General features: G+C 40.3%; 1 protein-coding gene across 24 annotated transcripts in view; it reads right to left on the reverse strand.

Moving 5' to 3' along the window:
• EPB41L2 (erythrocyte membrane protein band 4.1 like 2) overlaps positions 1-23,464 on the reverse strand; it is a 220,350-nt gene that overhangs the window by 66,719 nt on the left and 130,167 nt on the right. For all 24 annotated transcript variants that reach the window (XR_008629711.1, XR_008629713.1, XR_008629712.1 and 21 more), the window contains one exon: positions 16,928-17,032. Coding sequence is in view for 18 of the 24 variants with exons in the window: in XM_055134237.1 (XP_054990212.1) it covers positions 16,928-17,032 (105 nt within the window). In the remaining 6 variants the exon portion in view is untranslated. The remainder of the gene's footprint in view (positions 1-16,927; positions 17,033-23,464) is intronic.

Genomic DNA, 23,464 nt, shown 5'->3' on the forward strand with positions numbered 1-23,464 from the left:
GCCTGAGCGGCAGAGCCTGGCAAGCTACCCGTGCGTATTGGATATGCTAAACACAGTAAAATAAGTCTCTCAGTGAGAGACGTTACTGGTGCCCACTCGAATAAATCGATGAGCAATGGGATGACAGTGACAGTTTTCTTTATCATTTTAAAAGTATCCCATGGTGCATTATAACTATGGCCTTAAGCTGAGTATTGCTACGATTTATAAAGCAACTGGAATGCTTAGTTTTTTTAAGCAGTAACAGCCTACTATCTTAATGACAGGCTGGAATGCTCTAAGAATATTAACTTCTGCTATTAAAAGGCAATAGCAAGAGAATGCTTTGAACGGAAAGCTGCACAAAACCCAGTGGCTTTTCCTATAGCTTTCAGCTTTATGACACTCAGCAGAGTCAGAGCAGCGAGGTCCCAAGGTGTGCTTGGCTCTAAGTGACACTGGCTATATTCAAGCCTCTGCACAAAGAACTACCGTAGAGCTTGGTCCCCTTTCCTATCACCACTTGTGTCCCAGCTGCAGGAAGCGCTGCTATGAAGGGCCAGGGAGACCCTCCAATGGTACCTCCGGGGGGCTCTGTCGGGGAGCAGCTCTGATTGCCCCGTTAAGAGTGCCTGGCACTCAGCTCCCCGGCCCCGCAGCTGCTTCCCACACAACAGCTGGCTCACAAATGGCCGGCTCTGATGAGTGCACAAGAATGAGCAAAACATATCATTCAGTCTCTAGTCCAGACACTCAGACGGGGGAGGAGGAGGAGGGTCACATGTGTGGAGGCATTTCAGCCGAGGAAGCAACAACCACAGCAAGAACACTGAATCAGAGACAACTAGTGCCAAATCCCTCAGAAAACGAACATAAAACAAGAGTATGCAGGAGAAAGGGTTTGAGATGCCTTGGCAGACCCCATTCAAATCTCCAGTTCTCTTACGTAACGGTAAAGATGCTTGCTTACAGAAGACCTAAAAAGGGCATTCTCAGTTCTAGGGAGAAGAGACTGGAAGTGCCATTATCTTCTGGACCCCAAGAAATAACCCTGTGCCATAGCAGTTGGGCACCTTTGAATTCCTCCCTGGAGCATCAACCCCTTGTGGCCAGTCAACTGAGCCCTATGAATTCAGAAGGATAAACCAGCCAATCCAGAACTGCACTGTCCAACTTTGACAACCGAATATTCAAAGAAAGAAGTAGCTTCAGTTCTTTATTTCAGCCCCATATGACTATGGAGACAGATTATCTGAAATGGTCCATCAGCAGCAGCAGAAATGACTGCTTCCACTTGCTTAGCTGGCTTTCCCAAAACCAACATCACTTCCGTGCTGGGAGCGCTATGTCCACTAAAAAGAAGACTTCTCTCCAGAACCACTTTGAAGGAGACAGACTGTATTATTCCTATCCTCTCTACATGGCAGCTGCCAGTTTCAGGCAACCAGTAAGTAGTGCTGTCTGCTACCTGCCCGCCTCCTCCTTCCCCAGGCTGTGGTCATATTACAAGACCACAGATTATGGTCTTTTTTATTAGATTATTTTCAGTTCAATCATTAGCTCCAATATAAGTACTTAGATCCAAGGTAGGCTATAATTTTGCTGTTCGGGATAAGACAATAAATTTTTAATATGACTTTTTGTATTAGCTAGTACAAATAGCACACACAACTCAAATAAAAATTTTTGGTTTTGATAGCAGGTATGCTTGGTGAATCAAGAAGCAGATATAAAGTAGTAAAGACATTAGACTCTTTGCACAAACAGATGCTTATGCAGGTGCATGATACATCTGATTATGGGGCTTCATTTCATTTTGAAAAAAAAAAAAAGATTTGGTCACCACTGTTAGGCATTTATCCAAAAAATATAAAGACACTAATCTGAGAAGTTTTCTAGACACCTATGTTCACAGCAACACTATTCATAATAGCCATAGTATGGAATTAGCCCAAATGCCCACTGATAGATGACTATAGAAGCCATGGTATGTATACTCAATAAAATACTATTGTTCCATTGAAATAGATGACACTGCCTTTTGGGATGAAGTGAACAAAGTTTGGGGTGATTGGTGACTATGCTTAAGTAAAATTAAAAAACGGAATTATCAGATAGCTCTGCTCAGATGTGGAACATAAACCACAGGGAAGGGACTGGCAAAACAACTCCTAGACTTGGTGAAAATTACGGCAGTTCCTAGCGGGAAAGGGCAGTGTATTCGAGAATAGATATGGGTGTTTGATCTCCAACATGCAAGGCTCCTTGAGCACCACGGAGTGTCACTAATAAAACAGAAAATAAAGGGGGTGGGGTGGGGGAGGAGTTGGGTGAGGAGTAAACCATAAAAAATATTTTTAAATAAACCAGACTCTGGGTTCACCTTAGAGAAAAAGCATCTGAAAATGCCAGCCATCTCACAAAGCTGCTCTGAAGTGAAGACTCTATTTGGAAATAAAGACTAAGACATAAAGAGCATGATTCCTCCCCATGAGAATTGTTAGAAATATGGCTAGCTCAAGCACCTCTATGTACATGTTAAAGTAGCATCTTGCAAAGCTCTTATAAATCCTGTCTGGTGATAAGGGATCCACTTGGCAAATATGTTTTTAAAAAAAAGAGGTTGGCCCATGACCCAGCTGGAACACACTTCATAAAAGAGGTCTGGGACTAAGATCTATGTTTAGATCTTAGTCAAGATCCAAGAGATTCATGAGCAGACAAGACAGAATTTTCTATCAGTATTCCCTGGAGGTTAGGTTATCAGCAATTATGCAAAACTGAAAAGGCCTTATTATCAATACTAGATTTCACCAAAATTCAACTTAATTTTTTTAATAAAAAAAAGTATTTTATTAGCTAGTTAGGGGGAAAGATATTCATGCACTCAGTCAGCTTTCTTCCTTCCCTCCCCCTAACCTGTCGTAGGGATGCTATAATAATTCAGGGGGGGAGGTGATAGCCTTCAGTCACCTGAATAGTAATTTCTATTTGCTAGTCTCTAAGAAGGTAATTTCCAGGGGGATGCTGAGTGATTTCTTTTCTGGCAGTCTGCCATTATTGGGAGCCTCTGCTTGAGACTATACTCAAAGCAGGAAAGCCAGTAAATAACAATCTTCTAAATGAATGCCGAGTAGCACTGCACTGTAGTACTGCTGTCCCATTGTTCATGGATTTGCTTGATCGAGCACTAGTAACGTCTCTATTGTGAGACTTGTTACTATTTTTAGTATACAGAATATGCCATGGGTAGCTTGCCAGGCTCTGCCATAAAAAATAATCATCAATTTATCAAAGTTACAAGTCATCCTTCAGCAGGTTTCCAATAGAAGAAAATCCATATTGTTATGATTCAAGAATGTGTCATTATTCCTTTTTAAAATATAAAACCAGTTGGGGGGGAAATATTGCATCTCTTTTTGTTGCTGATATTTTCTTTGGGGAAGCCACACCCAGTGGTGCTTGACAGCTGCTCTCAGTGATGTGTGTTGGATAAGAGAGACGAAACCAACCCTGCTCTCTTGCATGTAAAGCCTGAGCTATCTCTCTGCCCAAAATGTCATGTCTCTATTTTCACTAACATGTATCTGAATTTTAGCATGACCACTAACTACAGGAGAGAAAAACCTGGTTGAATATCAGCAGTATCTTTAACTCTTATCTCAGAGGAATCACAAATGTTTCCATATCCGAGTATAGCTAACTGCAGATCCTGATATCATTTAAGCTGTGCTCATTGAGAAATTAAATATTAAAATTAGTAACAGAGAAGCACATCTATAACTGTACAACAAATTTTAAGTTAATGATTTGAGAGTGTTATTTATACTGGTTTGCTTAATGTTTATAGCTTTATTTTTGCTTTTTTTTTTTTTTTTAAGGTTTTGGGACCACACCTGGCAGTGTTCAGGCTTACTCCTCACTCTGTGCTCAGGATCACCCCTGGTGGGGCTCAGAGGACCACAGGGGATGCTGGGAACTGATCACAATGCATGCAAGGTAAACACCCTATCTGCTGTACTGTCACTCCAACCCCGCTTTATACAACTTATCTTTAATTAACTAGTAATTTCTTTAAGGGTTCAAAACAATACTACAGAAGGTAAGGCACTTGCCTTGCACGCAGCTGACTTGGGTTCAATTTCCAACACCCTATATAACCCCAAGTCCCCCAGGAGTAATCCCTGAGCACAGAGTCAAGAGTAAGCCTGGAACACCACTGGGTGTGGACCAAAATAAAAAAAAAAAATTCTTTAAGATAGTGTTCTAAGAAGCAGCCTACAGAATTCAGCAAACCGACAAAGGGATTCACACGACATACACAAAGGGATTCACAAGACATCCACAAAATTTAAAACCTGCCATTAAAAGCAATTAGTTTTTTAAACCGACTAGCAAACTAAATAGCTATCCACACATGTACACTGAAGTCCTTCCATCAGTTAAACTGAGATGAACCTTAATCCTACTTACAACTCATCCACTACAGATTTGGGGGCAAAAGGACTAATCTGATTAACCAAGTCTTCTGGCATGTCTATGAATTATTTTTCAATACTGTCTCTCACAAAAAGTCTTCAAGATGGTTCTGAACTCTCCTCTAACAAATAGCTAGGAATAATACGAAAGTATGATCATATTTATATTCAGAAGATGCTGGTCTTAAACACCCAGGGTCTACATGGTCCAAGTTTTCATGTAACGGGGAAAGCCCAGCATCTGACCCTGATAAGAAGCTCTGAGTAACTGGCTGCTTCCAAGATTCCTAAGCCACCTGGGGTACCAGGACACTAGATCCTTTGCTTTCCTGACACTCGAAACTCCTGTCATTGTCTTTCCCACTGCAAAAAGACATTTCACACCCTTCACTAGTGCTTCTTAATCTGTAAAGTCTATCACGAATAACCTGAAGATGCATGTTTTTTTTTAATGCAGATTTGTTGTTATTGTTCCAGGCTTTCAACATGATAGTTTTGCTGGAGCGAGCAATACAAAGTGTGTTATACGCCTGCCGAGGATGAGGAGTAGAGGAAAACTAAAGGCACTAGCGGAAGAAAGAGGACACTTGTGATGGGACTGGTGTTCCAACATGTGTGTCTGAAAAACTGTTATGAACAACTTTAGAAATTAGTGTCTTAACTTTCTTTTTTTTTTAAGGTTTAAATGCAAATTTACAGTTTACTAGGTATAGAGTGAGGACCTGGCATTCTTCATTCCAAAGGGAGCCCTGGGGCCATCTTTTGCAAAGTATTGCCCTTTCATTATTTTTACCCAGACGGTTCTTTTTGTTTTCTGAAAGCCAAATACAGAGGCATATTTTCATTGGCTGGTAAGAAATATGCTCAGCATTCACTGGCTCCTGGCTAACTGCTTGAGAGAACTCCTGCAGAAAATTCTAGCAGATGCTGCTTCCAGGTTCAGTATTTCTCTGAACAACTCCCCTTCACACTGGGCAGTGACATCAAGGACTGTGAAGAGCCACACCCCTTTTGTACTGTGGAAGCACTAGCCAACGGGGCAGAGATGAACCATCAAAGCAGCATCCTGTGAGTGTGCATCTGCTGGCCCCAGACCACCGGTAGCTTAGATAACTCAAGATTCAGTTACAACATCTATCCAACTTTCTCCTTCACCTGCAAACAAATCTCTCACCCAACTCCCCTTCAGAAGTCTTTCAAAATGCCCCTCCAGGCCTTTCTCACTGGTGTGCATCAGTTGGACGAGATGGGAGAAGTGAACAAACTGAACCCAGTTCATGCTACATGATTGAACGTGTAAACTATAAGAACTATTGTCTACGATTTACTTATTTCCTTAGGGATCACAACCCTTTCCTGTGTCACTGCCTGAGTCTATTAGAAGCTACCATAAACACTGGTATGGGTAGGAAAGTTACAGGCTTTCTACATTATACTGAAACTTTCACTATGCATCTGAAAGAACATGAGTTCTGTCTGTGCTATAAAATATAACCAGACTGAAAAATATGTATTAAAAGAACAGTTTACATGGCAATTTCTATTTCAGATTTTTCATTCTACTTTCTGGGGGGTAAAATGGTCTTGCTATCAGACAAAGCTTTAGTCAATTTTCATAAAGATAGCCGGGGATAGCAAATACACTTCTAACAAGCTCTTCTTTCAATCTAGCTTGAAGCAAAGTGACATTATAATCCCTGGGCTAGATGCCAAACTCTATTAACATCAAAAATTCACAACAATGTTTTTTCCCTTTAAAGAGAGTCCAAAAACACTTAATGATCATTCCTCTTAGCCATGAATACAAGAACTACACAAACTTGAAATTCTGTATGTGACAGGAGTACGTTCCTTGAACTCAAATATTTTTTAAGACATTTTCCATTGTAAAGTTTACATAACAGCTCTCAACAGATATTAAAACATTCTAACATTAATGACAGGTTTTCATACTTAAGAATGAGCTGAAAAGCTCCCAGCTCCAGGTCGCAAACATAAGCAGCGCTACATATTAAAAATCAAAAGAACGTCCTGTTCTTACCTCAGAAAAAAATTCTTTCAAATAACTAGGACTGTGCCGTATTTTCACTTCATAGCAGGTTGAACAATAAGTGACTGAAACCGCTATGAATAATATTCAGCATGAGAAAGAAGGCAGCTTACATGTCTAGGTCCTATTCTATTATTGAAACTGCAGGGTCCTCAAGCACTGCCAGGAGTAATTCCTGAGTGCATAAGCCAGGACTAACTCCTGTGCAATGCCGGGTGTGACCCAAAAAGAAAAAGAAAAAAAAAGAAACTGCAAAGATTTAAAGTAAATTAATTAAAGTAAATTAATTAGATCGTATTAAGCTGAAATAGCAAAATATTTTCTGTGAAAAATGCAGACCCATACAAATTTTTATTGGACTAGTAAGTTATTTTGCCCAGATGTCTTAAGGACTGGACTTTTGTCAATATACATGAGAGGATAAAGAAATTCTATAATACAATAATTATGAAAGCAAATCAAATTATATACATATTGTCAAAGACATTTGAATGTTCATTTTCTGAACACATTATCTCAGTAATGCCACTCTACTCCTCATAACCCTGTAAGTTTTATAGTTAAAGACTAGATAGGGCAGGAATGGAAATGTAGTGCTGGGATTAAGGCACTGGCCTTGCATGCTGCTGACCCTGGTTCAATTCCTCACTGCATACAGTCCCTTGAGCATGGCTAGAAGTAATCCCTGAGCACAGCGCCAGGACTAAGCATGAGCACTGTCGAGTGCCGCCCAAACAACCAGAAAACTACATAGTGCTGGACTAGGGATACGGCTGAAGTGGAGGAGCAGATGCACAGCATGCATGACACTGTGGGACTGTGACAAAGTGAGCCCCCCAGCAGAGCAACAACAATAAGGACAGCAGAACAACCATACAAAAAGTTCCCGGTGATATGGCTCAGTGGTAGACTGCCTGCCTTGCAGGGTGAGGCCCAGAATTCAATATCCATCCCCAGTCCCAGTGCACGATCCATAGTGCCACAGTCAACGTGTGACCTTCATTTACCACTGCAATCACTGTTCTACATGCCTGATCCCAAGACAAAACAACGTGCAGGGCCTGACACACAGCCACAAACAACCCAAAACAGAGACAACCAAGTGTGTGACTAATTTAAGGGCATTTCTTCTCTCATTTCTTAAGAGAAACTTCAAAATGAAATAAGGATGTTGAGTTCTTTATTTTGCATGAACATTTTTGCCAATGGGATTCATATATTAAAAAAAAAACTCCAATGAAAAGTTATTTTCATATTCTAGCTTCATGACCTTCGCCCTCTCCTTGGCGTAGCCCTTTCCATGACTGAACCCTGGCTCACACCACGCTCTCCACCTCATTAGATTTCATCACCCCAGTCTCCGATGCTATCACCACTGCACCTGCTCTTCAGGTTCCTTAGACTTTCACCCCTAAGGCCTAACCATTTTCTCCCAGTGATCAGCCCATTTCAGCCTCAGTTAAGCTTCTTCCCAGGACCTTCGATTAATCACTTTGACTGCCACCTATCAGCCCCTCTGGTTTTCTCAATCTTTTGCCCTCTTACCATAACCAAAGTGAACACAGTCCACTGCGAACCCTAGTAATACTTCATTTCTTCATTATTCTACCAGGAAAGCTGATGAGAATTAGGAAAAACTGCACACCAGTATATTCTGCTGCCATCACAATATTATGACCCCGACTTCCAGTGAACCAACTAAACGTTAATCTACGCACACGCTCTTCTTAACTGTCTTCCTCCCTGACAGATACTATAGTCATTCATTTCCTTTTGTTGCTATTTTTGTTTTGGGACCACACCAGGCAGTGCTCAGGACTTACTCCTGGCTTAGTGCTCCAGGATCACTCCTGGGATGCTCGGGGACCATAGGGGATGCTGTGGATCAAACCTGGGTGCAAGGCAAAAACCCTATCCAGGGGCTGGAGTGACAGCACAGCGGGTAGGGGGTTTGCCTTACACACAGCTGACCCAGGTTCGAATCCCAGCATCCCATATGGTCCCCTGAGCACCACCAGGACTAATTCTTGAGTGCAGAGCCAGGAGTAACCCCTGTATATTGCCAGGTGTGACCCAAAAAGAAAAAAAAAAACTCTATCCACTGTTTTATCACTCAAGCCCCACATGTCATTCTTGGCAAATAATCTTATCACCCGTTTCTCAGAAATTTAGGGTCCATTGGAGCTCAAGATTTATTTACAACTGCACCATTCCTATGTTACTTCTGCAGACATAGAGGATGAGGTCACCCTCTTTATTCACAATTTATCTTCACTGTAAAAACTTCCACTGTCATCACTCTCCTCTCGCTTCAGCCATTCTTTTCGTGGGCTTCCCCGTAGCCAAATTGAAATTGTTTCCATCCAAGCAAATCTATCAACCCAAACAAAACCCTGAACTAATCCTCTATGCTCAAGTCACAGGAGGCTATTTCAATACCCAATATGGGTCACACTTCTCAATTTCTATGATAAAATACCCAGTATTTAACTGTTGATATTATTTAGAAAATGTATAGTCATTTATTTATACAACAATATTAAATATCCACATGACAGATCCTTAAGTAAGAAAACTTTAAAAGTATCCCATACCCAGACCCTACCTAACATTCACCCCACTGACATTTAGGGAGAGGTTGTTAACTCTATCTTTGAACAGAGATTGCTAGAAGGAAGCCTATACACTAGGTTGACCCTGCGATACTCCTGAGTATCAGTGTCCACCCAAAATGAAGCTGTTCACATCTCAATCCCTAAAGCGAATGGTACGGGGAAGCAGGGCCTTTGGAACTGATTAGGTCACGAGGGTGGAGCACTGGTGGGGAATACTGTTTTACAAAATGTGCCCTGCAGAGTTCCAGTGCACCTTTAGACCCCGGGAAGGTCCGGGAGGCAGGTTCTCACCAGACTCCAAATTTGCAAGAGGCCTGATCTTGGACGTTGCAGCATCCAGAGCTGTTAGAAATAAATGTCATTGTTTCTAAGCAACCCAATCTCTCACACTGTGTCATAGCAGCCCAAATAATACACGGCCCGGAGAATGAACAATTCCTTTTCTGTTCCAACATAGCAGGGAGATTTGACATATCCGTCCTGATGAAACAGCTGGAAACATCCTTTGATATTTCTTAAGTAAACAGCGCTGCCACTATTTATTTTTTCTCTCATTTCTACTGCTTGATTCCTTTCTTCATACAATTCATATTTATTGCAGCTCCGGAAATAGGGTTACAACAGTGTTGGTGTTTATAGCATAAAGTTACTACACCCCATTCACCACCAAAGTGCCCACGACCCTCTTCCAGTGTCCCTATGTCACCTTTAGTCCTCCCCCTCTTCCTTCCCTCCACCCCTCTGCACACTGTCTAGTAATATGAATTTTGTAATCCAAGGACAAGGGGGTTGGCATTGGCACCACTTTTACCTGAGGAGAATTCATGGCATACTCATGGGGCTTGTGTCAGAGAGCTCTCAAGCACAGTGTGTGTGTGTGTGTGCATAAGGCAGAGGTGGGAAAGAGATCATTAGCTTCCTGGAGGAGCACTTGTCTCACAGGTGACTTTGACAGAAAGGAAAAAGATCTTTTAGGAAGCCCTGGCATGGACTCCCACGCAATCTCCTTCAGTACTCTTAGGTCATGCCATTAAGTTTATTAATATCATTGCAGACACACTAATTGTAAAATTTATATTAGGAGCTAAGTCAACTTCCACACATCCCTCACAGGGCCTTGCAGGAACTCTTCAAATCAGACAAAATATAAACTTCTAAGAAAAAATTACGTTCTTCCACTTTTCTTGTTAGAATAGCTATAAAAGGATGTACCCAGTTTTACCTAAATAGATATGAAGCTAAGCATTGTTGAATTATCCCTAAAATTCTATTGTTTCCAAGTTTATCTGGTTTTAAATCTTATCTTTTATTGCTGAGGCAACAATGGGTGAATAAAAGTTTGCTGTATCTCAAATTCCTGCATCTATAAATCTGTGGCTTACATTTAAGGGTTATTTTCAGGACCATTAAGACAAACAACACATACAAAGTACTTGGAACTATGCCTACTGCAAAATGAGAATCCCAGTCTCTTTGCAAAAGCAAAGTCCTCTTGCATTTTGGGTCTGTTCTTAAGCATCATTTTTTCCTAAGAAGAATCTTTCCCATTGTTACACTAAATCTATCCCGTAAGTCACTAACCACTAACTGTGTAATTGAATTTTTCACTCTGTCTCCTCAATTAGCATGTATGTAGGACATCCACGAAGGTAGGTTCTACATCTTGTTTAATTCTAAATTTGCTGCAGTTAGAAGACTAGTTTATACATAGGCATTATTTTTTCTTACTTGTGATTAAAAATAAAACAGATAACAAATTTACTATCATTCACATTAACTATAACCAAACTTTGGTACAACATATCTTTTTCATCATACAAAACTTAAAGTTTACACCATTTTCCCTTCCCCCTTCTCCCTGGCAATTACCAATCTGTTTTCTGTTTCCAGGAATCTAACTGCAATACCTCATACAAATAGAATCACAGAGTGACTGTCTTTTTTAAACTGGTCTGTTTCACTTAGGAGAATATTCTTTAGGTCCAGCCACTGTATAACATGTGACAGGATGCCTTTCTTTAAAAAAATAAAATATCGCCACTTCGCCGCGCCCGAAGCCCCAGTATGACTGAGGAAGACAAGGGAGCTGCTTTGGACACCAGCAGCCCGCCAGCAACCTGCAGTAAGTGATTTGAGCGTTTCCGCCAGGCCCCCCGTGCGGGGGCCCGGTATTTCTCTAGGTTTTCCCATCTTATGAGCACCATAAAGTCTTTTGCTGAAATATTGAAGGCAATCAAAGTGGTAGCCATCTCTCTAGACTGAACTAAGCTATATCCCCACGCCGGCTGAGAAGAAATATCCTTCTTTCTCGGGAAGAAACACGGCGTGGTGTCAAACATAGTGTGATATCCATTAAGCAAACAGACCTGGTGGCGTGGGAATGGGATATAAGGGGAAAAATTATGTACATGGAACAGTGGGATGCTGGTGGAATCTCGAGCTGGAGCCGATACCAGCGCAAGACCTTTGGTTCCAGAAACTGCTTGCAGACACTCTACTAGACTATCAACTAAGCCAGAGCCCCACGCCGGCTGATGACGGGAAATAACCATCCTCTTCGGTTTTTTTTCCCCTTTGTCAGACAGCGTGGCGATTACTAAACAGGCGTGAACTCGGTGTCGCGGGAAAAGGGGGAAAAAGAAAAGTTATGTAACAAACAGCGGGACTTAATATCTCTATATGCTTAGCAATGGAGAACTATCAAATGCTTCCTTGGCAATAGGACTGTCTTTTTCTTTTTGGGGGGAAACCCCAGCAACGGTAGTGAGTTGTGTGTTGAAACATGGAATGTAATCGAGATAAAGTGTAAACGAAGTGAAACTTATCACGTACAAGGGTGGGGACTGGGGAGGTGGGAGGGGGCAGCAGATATACTGGGGGGGTTGGTGATGGAAAATGGGCACTGGTGAAGGGAAGGGTGTTTGAGTATTGTATAACTGACATAATCCTGAGAACTATGTAACCCTCCACTTGGTGATTCAATAAAAAAAATTAAAATAAAATAAAATAAAATAAAATATCATGTTAAGTAAAATGAGTGAGAGAGAGGGACAGACATAGAAAGATTGCACTCATTTGTGGAATATAAAGTAACAGAATGGGAGACTAACACCCAAGAACAGTAGAGATAAGTACCAGAAGGATCACTCCACAGCTTGGAAGCCGACCTCACATGCTAGGTGAAGAAGCAGCTCTGGTAGAGAAGGGATCACCAAGCAAATGGGTGCTAGGCGGGCCCACTAGGGATGGGAGATATGGGCTGAAAATAGACTACAGACTGAACATGATGCCTACTTGATACCTCTGTAGCAAACTACAACACTCAAAAAGAGAAAGCAAGCAAATGGGAATGCCCTGCCACAGAGGCGGGGTGGGGTGAAGGGGACAGGATAGGGGTGGTGGGAGGGATGCTGGGACCATTGGTGGTGGAAAATGGGCACTGGTGGAGGGATGGGCACTCGATCATTGTATGACTGAAATGTAAGCATGAAAACTTGTAAGTCTGTAACTTTGTCTTACGGTGATTTGCTAATAAAAAAATTAAAACATAAAAAATAAAACACTAAATAATATCCCATTCACATTTTGTATAGAACTCATTTTGTTTATCAAATTCATCCATCAATAAGCATCTAGGTTATTTCTACCTCTTGGATATTGTGGGCAATGCTGTAAAAAATATGAGCATACAAGACACTGATATGTATGCATACACACACAACCAGAGACAGGATTATTATTGTGCCATATATTCATTCTTTTTTAAAATTTTTAAAAGAAGCTGCATAGTATTTTCCATAACTGCCAAACAGGACTACATTCTCAGAGAACATGAGGTTTACAATTTTTCTACATTCTCAACAGCACTTTTTCTTTTCCTCCCAGTGATGATCCTGATGAGTCTGGTTATATTATATTACTATATATCTAATTATATTAATATAGTTAATATTTAATAAATATGCTAATGTCTAGAGATACTTGAGCTACACAAATATAAAGGCATAATCTCTAGCCTTAGAAAGTTTCTAGAGTAATGGAGGTGAAGAATGAATCACAAAATTGGTATTAAGTATCAAAATGAAAGACAGGGAACTATCTAGTCTCCTTCAGTTGGGGACAGGAAGAATGGTGGTGGAATTAAGTTACAGTCAAGGAACAGGAAGCACGCACTGAATATTAAAGAAAAGTAGAATTGGGACTGGTGAGATAGTACTGGACTTAGGCACTTGTCTTGCATGTGGCCAACCCTGGTTTAATCCCCAGCACCACATATGGATCCCCAAGTACCACCAGGAGTGACCCCTAAGCATAGACCCAGAGTAAGCCCTGATCATCACAGAGTATGATCCTACCCTTCCCTCCACCCCTGCCCCCCCACCGCCCACCCCAGAACAAGAGAATATAAGCAGGCACTAAAAAAGAGGGGAGAGAGGAAAAAGGGAAGAGGAGAAAGGAGAGAGAAGAAAGAGGAGGGGGAAAGTGAGAGAGAGGAAGAGGAAGAGAAAGAGAGAGAGGAAAGGAAAAGGGAGAGGGAGCAGAGGGAGAAGGAGAGGAAGAGAGAGGGGAGGGGTGGGAAGGAGAGAGAGGGGGGAAAGAGAGAGAGAGAGAGGGAGGTAGGGAGGGAGAGGGAGAGGGAGGAGAGGGAAAGGGAGAGGAAATGAGCCTGGGGAAGGACATTTCAAATGTAAGCAAGCAATTTTAGGTGAAGGAGGTGTGATACAGATCAGCCAAGCTCTTTTGTGAGTGAAAGGTGGTGGGTGGTATGGAATGAACATGGACAATGGGAAAGGTCACTGATAAGTGAAAGTAGGCAAAAGTCATGTGAACCACACTGTGTCCACTAGAGAGTAAGTCAGGGAATACCAACTTCAAATATGTGCTCCTGAATGCTTAAACTAGCAAGAGTGCCAAGAATAAACACAAGGAACTGGAACTGAGCAGCACATTAGCATTGGGTGGAATATAAAATAGATCAAGATGTAGCAAACGCCTAGATCAAAGCAGAACTGCAGATCAAAAAATTAGGGAAAGAAAAATTAGCAGGTAGGAAAAACAGACCTCGCTGGCAGATAAGCAATGGAATAAGTAATGAGGAAGAAGGAATCCAGAACTACTCTATAGGAGACAGTTGAGGTTTAAGAGTTAAATGATCATTTTTGCATTTACACAATTGAGTGTAAATTCTGATATTAGAGCATCAAAATAAAAAATAGTGAATCCTACTATGTAACACATTTTCTTATTAAAATGTTTAGTTATAGAAATGACAAATTTCTTAATAAATTGTATCTTATTTTCAGATGTGACCTATTACATGAATAGAACAGAATGCCTATTCTACATATTTTATTACATACTGGATTGTCCCTTTTTCACAAGAACTAAATACTCCTATCAATGACAGAAAAACTAATCTCAAAGAGGCGGGGGAGAGGTGGGATGAGGGTGGGTGGATACTGGTGACATTAGCACTACAGTCCCATTGTTCATCGATTTGCTCGAGCGGGCAGCAGTAATGTCTCCATTGTGAGACTTGTGGTTACTGTTTTTGGCATATAGAATACGCCACGGGGAGCTTGCCAGGCTCTGCCGTGTGGGCGGGATACTCTTGGTAGCTTGCCAAGGTCTCCGAGAGAAACAGAGGTATCGAACCTAGGTCCAAGGTAGGAAATGTTTACTGGTGGAGGGATGGCTGTTCAAACACTATATGACTGAAACTCAAACATGAAAGCTTTGTAACTGTATCTCATGGTGATTCAATGAAAAAAAAAAAAAAGAGCAAAACAATTGAAAGCCCATCACTTTTTTTTTTTGCATCTTTTAGAATCAACAGAGGGATACATGTTTACAAACATTATCAAGACCACCATATAATTTAAAGCCTGAAAAAGTTCCCTTGTTCATTTTGTCAAAGGTCTGTATTATGCTATTTTGAACAGAGTTGTATTCTGAACAGAGTTGTAATAAGTATATGCACATACTATGCAGAGGCAGGCATGCAATTTAATTGTCTTTAATTAAAATGTGGAATTAAACCAGAAATTAGGTATTGGGGATTTAAAACTAAGCAAGCTGAAAGAATTTAATTTATATAAAATTATTACCCTTCCCTCTCTATTTCATTAACAGGACAATTAAGTATAAACAATGATGACATGTGGGCTAATAATGCTTTACAGCCTATATTCATCTTCTGCTTGCTCTATTCTGTTGACTCTGATGTCAAAATTAGATATTAGAAAATAACTCCTCTCAGTGACTGAGTGTTCTGAGCACCCTCAGAGAGCTTGGTCCCAGCAAGTCTGTCATGGTCACAATTAACAGAATATTTTACCCGAAACCTTGGGCCAAGCCTTTATAATTCACTTCTATATAATCAGTATCTTCTCCCCCAAAGTCCCAAGCCTTAGAAAGTGAAATAGAAGAAAAGAGACCAAGTCTTTTTCTGTAACCATAAGGAAGGTACTTAGAACTCAATGTTTTGAATCTTTCCGAGAAGCCCTATGTGAAAACCTACTCTGCAGTAGGACAGGATTGGAAGGTGGAGCCTTTGGGAAGAGATTAGGTCAGGAAGCCAGGGCCCTTGTGAATGGAGCCTTTATCAAAGAGTGTCCAGAAGCTTCCTGAAGCTCTTCGCTCATGGACAGGCACAATGAGAGGCTAAATGTGAAAACAGCTGTCTGTGAATCAGGCAGAGGGCATGCACCAGAAACCAAAGCTGTGGTGACCTTAACCATGAACTTCCTGGCATCTAGAACTGAAACAAAGAGATGTTTAAAATCACTTCTGTCCATGATACTTTATTAGAGCTGCCAGAACAAAGATAGAGAGCTATAGGTAAACTCTGGTTTTGCAAGAACTGTTGCATCTATTTCTCTTTAATTTGTGTATGATGCTGAGAAGTGCCAACTCTCCCTGGCGTCAACATTCAGTACTCTCATGCCTTGAAGCTATTGCATAACATCTCAGGAAATTCCTGAAGCAGAAAACTACCTCCATACACTCCAGGGAGATTTCCCGCTCCTCTCAGTGCTTAAATCTACCTCAGGAATTAGGCTGAGCCCACTTCTTTTGGGGGCCTCCCCCAAACAACCGTATGAGAGGGCAAGAAACATCTTCAACCCAGAAAGAGATGCACCAGAAAGAGATGCACCAGAATGCATCTGTTCAACAACGCCAATGCTCTCTTCAAAGCTCTCGAGACAGCATGCATTGGTATCTCTGATACGCCTTTCAGTACCCCTCAATCTGTTTTTCAAACATGCTTACTTCCTAGCATACAAATAATATCAAGCACTAAAAATTCAAAATAAAGGCACTTAATTCTTTCAGACCCAAATTCTTAAGATAGGTTAAATACGAAAGCATGCCTGCATACACGTGCAGGCAATGCTTTACATGAGGTCAAGTCTCACAACTTATCAGATGTCCACAAGGAACATGAAATTTCAAAATAGAAATATAAAATAGACTGCTGTAAAATTCAGTTGTGTACCGATTTTGCCCCTTTATGTTAAACACCATAATTGACAAAGTTGTTCAGGATGCATTTGTCATAGGCATTCAACATTCTAACACCAGTCCCACAACTGGTGGTGTCACCTTCCCTTCACTATTGTCCCCATTTTCCCAATTACCTCTCGAGTCTGACTCCTTAGTAGGCACAAAGTAATTTATTTTATATTGCTTGTTTTAAGTAAAAGGCTAATGCACTTACCAGAAAAATACTGCAATGTATAGTTTTTAAATACTTTATTTCTCTAGGTTATCAATATAAATGAATTTGCAATAATTTCACTTACTTTTTGCTCAGTGTTTTCCTGAATAGAAAGTCCAAAGTAGTCCTTTTCCAGGAGATTAAGGTGTTCACATACTTTGTCAAATAACACTTGGCCCTTAGCACGTTTCTGAAGGAGAAAAAAAGAGTACCATTAAAGATTCTGTGAGTACTCACTCGAAGTTAATAGGAAATATTTTCTAAACTTTTATAACAACACAAAAAGTGACTAATACTTTTTTCATGCTTTTCTTTCCCTTCTCACACTGGCTCACAGCATAAGTTCTAAAATTAAAGCATGATCAGACAGATGCTCTATGATTTACTGCTACTAAATATAAAAAACTAAAAAAGTAAAATCATGACTCTTTCATTTATTTTAAAACTCTACAAAAATATGTCCATTTATTGTCTTGCTCATTCCTCAAGGAGGTTCAACCCATGTCTACAGATTATTCTCCCCAGGAAAGTCACGGAATCTTGTAATTCAATGTACTCCAACTCAATGCATCCCACCAGTCCTTAGGTTTCATTTTTATTCTTTGATAGCTGGAGAATAAAAATTGCTTTGTAATACTAGCTGCTCTTTTTTCCCCCCAGAGAATGACTGTTCAGTACAAATTAAAAATAATAAAAGTTAATGGAACAAGGACAACTAGTCAGATTCTCTCTGGATCTAACATAGGTTTTGCCTAGGTTTGTTATGTTTTCCTTTTCATTTAATAAACCACTATATCTCAGAGATATAAAAGCCTTTGACGACATCAAACTAAGAAGCTACTGCTCTTCAAAAGAAACAGTGATCAAAATACAGAAAGAGAACACAGAATGGGAAAGAATATTTACCCAATACCCATCTGATAAGGGATTAATATCCAGGATATACAAGACACTAGTAGAATCATTTAAGAAAAAAACCTCCAAACCCAACAAAAAATGGGGAGAATAAATGAACTGAAGTTTCCTCAAAAAAGAAATATAAATGGCCAAAAGGCACATGAAAAAATGCTTCACATCCCTAGCCATCAGGAAGATGCAAATCAAAACAACAATGAGATATCATCTCACACCACAGACTGGCACACATTCAAAAGAACAAAAGCAACCAAGGCTGGCATGGATGTGGGGAAAAAGGGACGCTCCTTCACTGTTGGCGGGAATGCTGACTGGTCCAGCCTTTTTGGAAAACAATACGGACAGTTCTTCAAAACTAGAAATTGAGCTTCCATATGACCCCGCAATACCACTTCTGGGAATAACTCCCGAGGGTACAAAAAACGCACAGTAGAAATGACATCTATACCTATATGTTCATTGCAGCACTGTTCACAATAGCCAAAATCTGGAAACAACCCAAGTGCTGGAGAACAGATGACTGGTTAAAGAAATTTTGGTACATCTACACATTGGAGTATTATGCAGCTGTTATGAGATGACGTCATGAAATTTGCTTATAAGTGGACAGACATGGAGAGTATCATGCTACGTGAAATGAGTCAGAAAGAAAGGGACAGATATAGAAGGACTGCACTCATTTGCAGAATATAAAATAACATAACACAAGACCGACACCCAAGGACAATCTTCCAACTAAGACTGCTCCATAGTTGGAATCCTGCCTTATGAGTGGGCAGGGAGAAGGCAGCTGGAATAGAGAAGGGATCACTAAGAAAATGATGGTTGGAGGAATCAGTCGGGATGGGAGTTGTTTGCCGAAAGTAGATAAGGGACTAAACACTATGACCTCTCAGTATCTGCACTGCAAATCATAATGCCCAAAAGCTGAGAGAGAATATGGGGAATACTGTCTGCCACAGAGGCAGTGGAGGCCAAGATGGGAGTATACCAGGGATATTGGCGGTGGGGAATGTGCACTGGTGGAGGGATGAGTGTGTGATCATTGTGTGATTGTTTAACTCAAACATGAAAGCTTGTAACTATATCTTACGGTGAATCAATAAAATAAAATTTTTAAAAAAGGAAGAAAACAAAAAGCCTTTGACAGAAAGTTCATCAATGGGGTGCTGGAGCGATAGCACAGCAGGTAGGGCATTTGCCTTGCACGCGGCCGACCCGGGTTTGATTCCCAGCATCCCATATGGTCCCCTGAGCACTGCCAGGGGTAATTCCTGAGTACAGAGCCAGGAGTAACCCCTGTGTATCGCCGGGTGAGGCCCAAAAAGCAAAAAAAAAAAAAAAAAAAAAAAGTTCATCAATGGCAAAACCTAGGAAGGTAAAACATTCTCATCACAAAGTGCCCTGAGAACACCCTACTGCACAGTCAGTTCCCATACAAGCTGACTCCCCCAGCATCGACAGAGCAGCTACTAGAGAGTGGAAAGTAATCAAGCACTCAGTAGCTTTTATGCTTGAGATACAAGCCCTCACGCTAAGCAAATGTGTACATGCTGGTTCATCCGGCAGGTGAAAATAAATGTTACCCATGAGAAAAAAATAAAAATGGAATAAGAGCCATTTCAAGCAAACATAATTTAGATGGTATCCACAGATACTGAATGTGTTTCTTTCCTTAAACCTGTCTTCCGCTACTTTCTGCAAACATAAGAAATTCATGCCTGAAAAACATGCAAAGAACCGAGAACTCTATTAAATCTTGGACAGGAAGCATTTCTAAAAATAATCGAATTGTACAAAAAAATAAAAAGATCAAATTGTAAAGAGGAAAGCTACATAAATTACTTTAATTATAAAAAGTGTTGCACTGTCCACAACACCACGGTTTCAAAATTAGGATAAAATATCAACACAAATTACTGTAGGGGCCAGAGTATAAATGGATAGGGTATCTGCCTTGTATGCAGTCATTGGGTTCTAGTCCTGGGAATCATATGGTCCCCTGAGCACTGTCCAAAGTGATCTCTGAGCATTGAGCCAGGAATAAGCCCTGTGCATTGCTGAGCATGGTCCATAATACAAAACAAAACAAAAAATTACTAGACATAGAAAATAAGGATGGTTATGTGCCCAGATATAGTGCAGAAGATTAAGAATACTGGGCTTTGGATTTTAAATACTAAAGTCCTAAATGCATTACAAAGGGTACTACAATTAACATTTCTTCACCTTAATTATTGAATATGCCAAAAACAGTAACAATAAGTCTCTCAATGAGAGACGTTACTAGTGCCCGCTAGAACAAATCAATGAGCAAATGGGATGACAGTGACAGTGACACCTTAATTAGCACATGTATGAAGTGAGGGCATTTGGCAAGTACCAAATAAACCATAAATAAAAAGGGAGTTTAAGAGGATGTGTGTGCTGTAGTAATTGTTTCAGTAATGCTGGCTCAATTGTTTGCTTCACATTTCACTTAGATGTGAAGCTTGGGGCTTAGATTCTTAAAAGGAAAGATTTCAATTTCTCAATCTCCTCTTCATCCAATTAGTAGTCTAAGTAAAATTGAGTGTAGGATGAATTATAAATAAACTTGGAGAATGTGACTCAAATCGTGACTTAGCTTCTGATGCAGTAAAATCTACTGTCTCCTCTGCATCTGCATGAGATGTTCAAGCCAGACCAGTTTTTACATTAACTGGTTTTGTAAGCACTTTACTATTACTGCAGAAGTGTGACACTGGAGCAAACACTCAACAACACGAATATTATACAGCTGTCTGTTCAACTTTAAAAGGTCAACTTTCACCCAAATAAGATAGGATATGCCAAAGTGTCAAAGTGCCTTGGCTGGTTGTGAAGCCATTCCATTTGAAATAATGGTAAAGAACATTTTAAAGGTAATCAATAGTCTAAGATTAAATTCAACAATTTTTCACTTCTGAATCCCTACTGAGTAGGACTACTCAGCACAGTAGGTACTCGGAAAATGTTGTTGAATCAGAAAAAATAAAAATACAGCTTAATGTATATCACATTGAATCCACTTGGGTTCACGATGACTAACTATAACTGTAATTGAAGCACCTACTTAGTAATTAAAATCCTCCTGTGCTTATCTGAGATAAAAGAGTAAATTACTATTAGAGTTCCCACTGTGCATATCTATTTGGGTATCGCTCACTATGTATTTAAAATGAGCTAGAAGAAAGAATAAGAACATTTTATCTGTCACGAAACAAAGATTATCTTCTTCGAGAGACACCAAGAAGTCAATGAAAGTTTATATGAAAAGTTGACCTGTAATGATATGCAGCTCCAAGAGACTTAGCATCTCCATGAGACCTGACTAGAATGACGACTACTTTCAAATAAGATAAATATTAAAGCTAATTAAGAAAGAACTTTAAGCAAAGTGCTTGTCTTACATAGAGCCTACCTGGGCTTGATCCCTAGCACCGCATCTGGTTCCCTGAGCACTGCCAGGAGAGAACCCTAAGCTCAGAGCCAGGAGAAAGTCCTGAGCACCCCTGAGTATGGTTCCAAAGCATGTGTGCGCACACATACATAAAAAACCCTAATTACAGAACTTGTGGGTAACTGGCATGTGGTCAAAATGAACCTAACAATATTTTACTTGGCTACAGGATTATTTTAAATTAGGGTAAAAAGAGAGATTTATAAGAACTGATTGAATACTTCAGTTCAATCTTCTGGCATCTCACATGTTCCCCTGAGCAAAGCCAAGAGTGATCAATAAACATGGAGCAAGGAGTAAGCCCCGAGTACAGCTGGGTATGGCCAAACCCTTGCCCCAATTAATCTGCTTCTAAAGGCTTACTCAAAAAAGACAAGCAAAAATCACCTATTTCTAATCTCCTTTTAAAATATCAGATTACCACAAGACAAATTAAATGCTACACAGCGAGTGTTCCAAATTGTTACCCTTTAAACATAATCATCTGCAGCCAACGCATCGGTGTAGGGGTCTGCTCCGACGGCAATAGCACCAGTGACCCACAACCTCTCATCTGCTTTTTATCTACTTCGGCACCGTTCATAATAGCCATCCTCATCATTTGGTGAAGAAAATCAAGATGCAAACTCTCAGTGATAGTAAAGATATATAGAAACATGCAAGTTCAAATTATTCCTTCTCCCCTGACAATTTCTGTACGTATCACCCGCTATGAGAAGCAGTGACTTACAAGCACTTGGGAGAGAGACTGCAGTAGGATCCCCGTGATTTGGGTTTGCATGCCAGCCCTACCACTTAGCAGCAATGTTTCTTCAGGCAAGTTATTAAGCTTCTCTATGCCCTAATTTCCACTCTCAAAATAAAAATACTCATAACTGTGATAAGACAATTAATGAGGTGCATTTAAAGTACTTAACAAAATGGCACATTACAAGGACTCATGAAAAGGCAGCTGAATCACAGGACCCCTTTCAGTAGCTGTATAAAAATAATACTTTTAAATGTGGCTGAAGAGCTGTCACAGTTACTTAATCCAATCTTGAGATTTCACAAATGAAGAGCCTGAGGTTACACTGAGCTTAACTGATCTAACTTTTTAGTCTGATTTCCTGAATTTATTTTAAAGAATTGTATTCTGAATTGTGGTACCTATAAGCATTAAGTACTATAGAACTCTACTAAGGAAAACAACAGTCTCCTATCATCAGTGTGTTGATTTCTTATAAACTTTAATTCTACTTGAATGTACCACAAATACATTAAACAAACAGAATGTACAGCTATTTTGATGACAATGCACCGAAATTACTAGCTCATGTAGTTGGTGCACCGTTTATCACAATTACCTGGGGCACCATCACGGATTAAAGGACTGTTGGTTTGCTAAGAAATACTCTAAATGTCTTTATTATCTCAATTTACTTCCATCTGTTGCTATCCTGCCTGAAGAAATTATATTCCACGTCCCATTGATGCTTATTCTAATGTCACAATATTTTATCTTTCCTCTGTAAGAACTTCCTTTCATATTTAAGGCACCTGTTCTTATATTCTTTTCCTTTTAAAATGTAAAAGCACTTCTGCAGACAGTTCTTCAAACAAAGGTGTGTCATACTCATTTTGATGTCTCGTCACTGGATAATTCACACACTTGCAGACCAAAAGGTATCTGAAAGATGGAATGGCACGGCACCATTTCAGTCAAAAAGATGGCAAAAGACGGAGCAGGAGCAATAGTACAGTGGGTTGGGCATTTTCCTTGCACACGGCCAATGTGGGTTCGATCCCAGGCATCCCATATGGTCCCCTGAGCACCGCCAGAAGTAATTCCTGAGTAGAGAGTCGGGAGAATCCACTGAACATCTCCGGGTGGGACCCAAAAAGCCCAAAACAAGAGAGCAAAAGTTGAGTCTAGGATGCACAACTTCTGGCTCAGTTTTATGCAATTCCAGGTTCTAGCTCATGGAAAGTCCCCATTCGGTGAATATTCAAGGAACAAATCAAACACACAGTGCCAACTAGATTCTGCAAGAATAGCAACTGACTCATCTTATTTTCACAGCCCTACATTCTCAACTTTTCCTTGAAATTAGTGTGCAAGCAAATACTTCTTGGAAGGGCCTGAGTGATAGTGCAGAGGACAGAGTGCTTGCCTTGCATGTGACCAACAGAGTTCCGTCCTCAGCATGAAGTACAATCCCCTATGTCCCATCAGGAGTGATCACT

The sequence above is a fragment of the Sorex araneus genome, chromosome 4, assembly GCF_027595985.1.
Source record: "Sorex araneus isolate mSorAra2 chromosome 4, mSorAra2.pri, whole genome shotgun sequence".
Classification (NCBI taxonomy): Eukaryota; Metazoa; Chordata; class Mammalia; order Eulipotyphla; family Soricidae; genus Sorex; species Sorex araneus.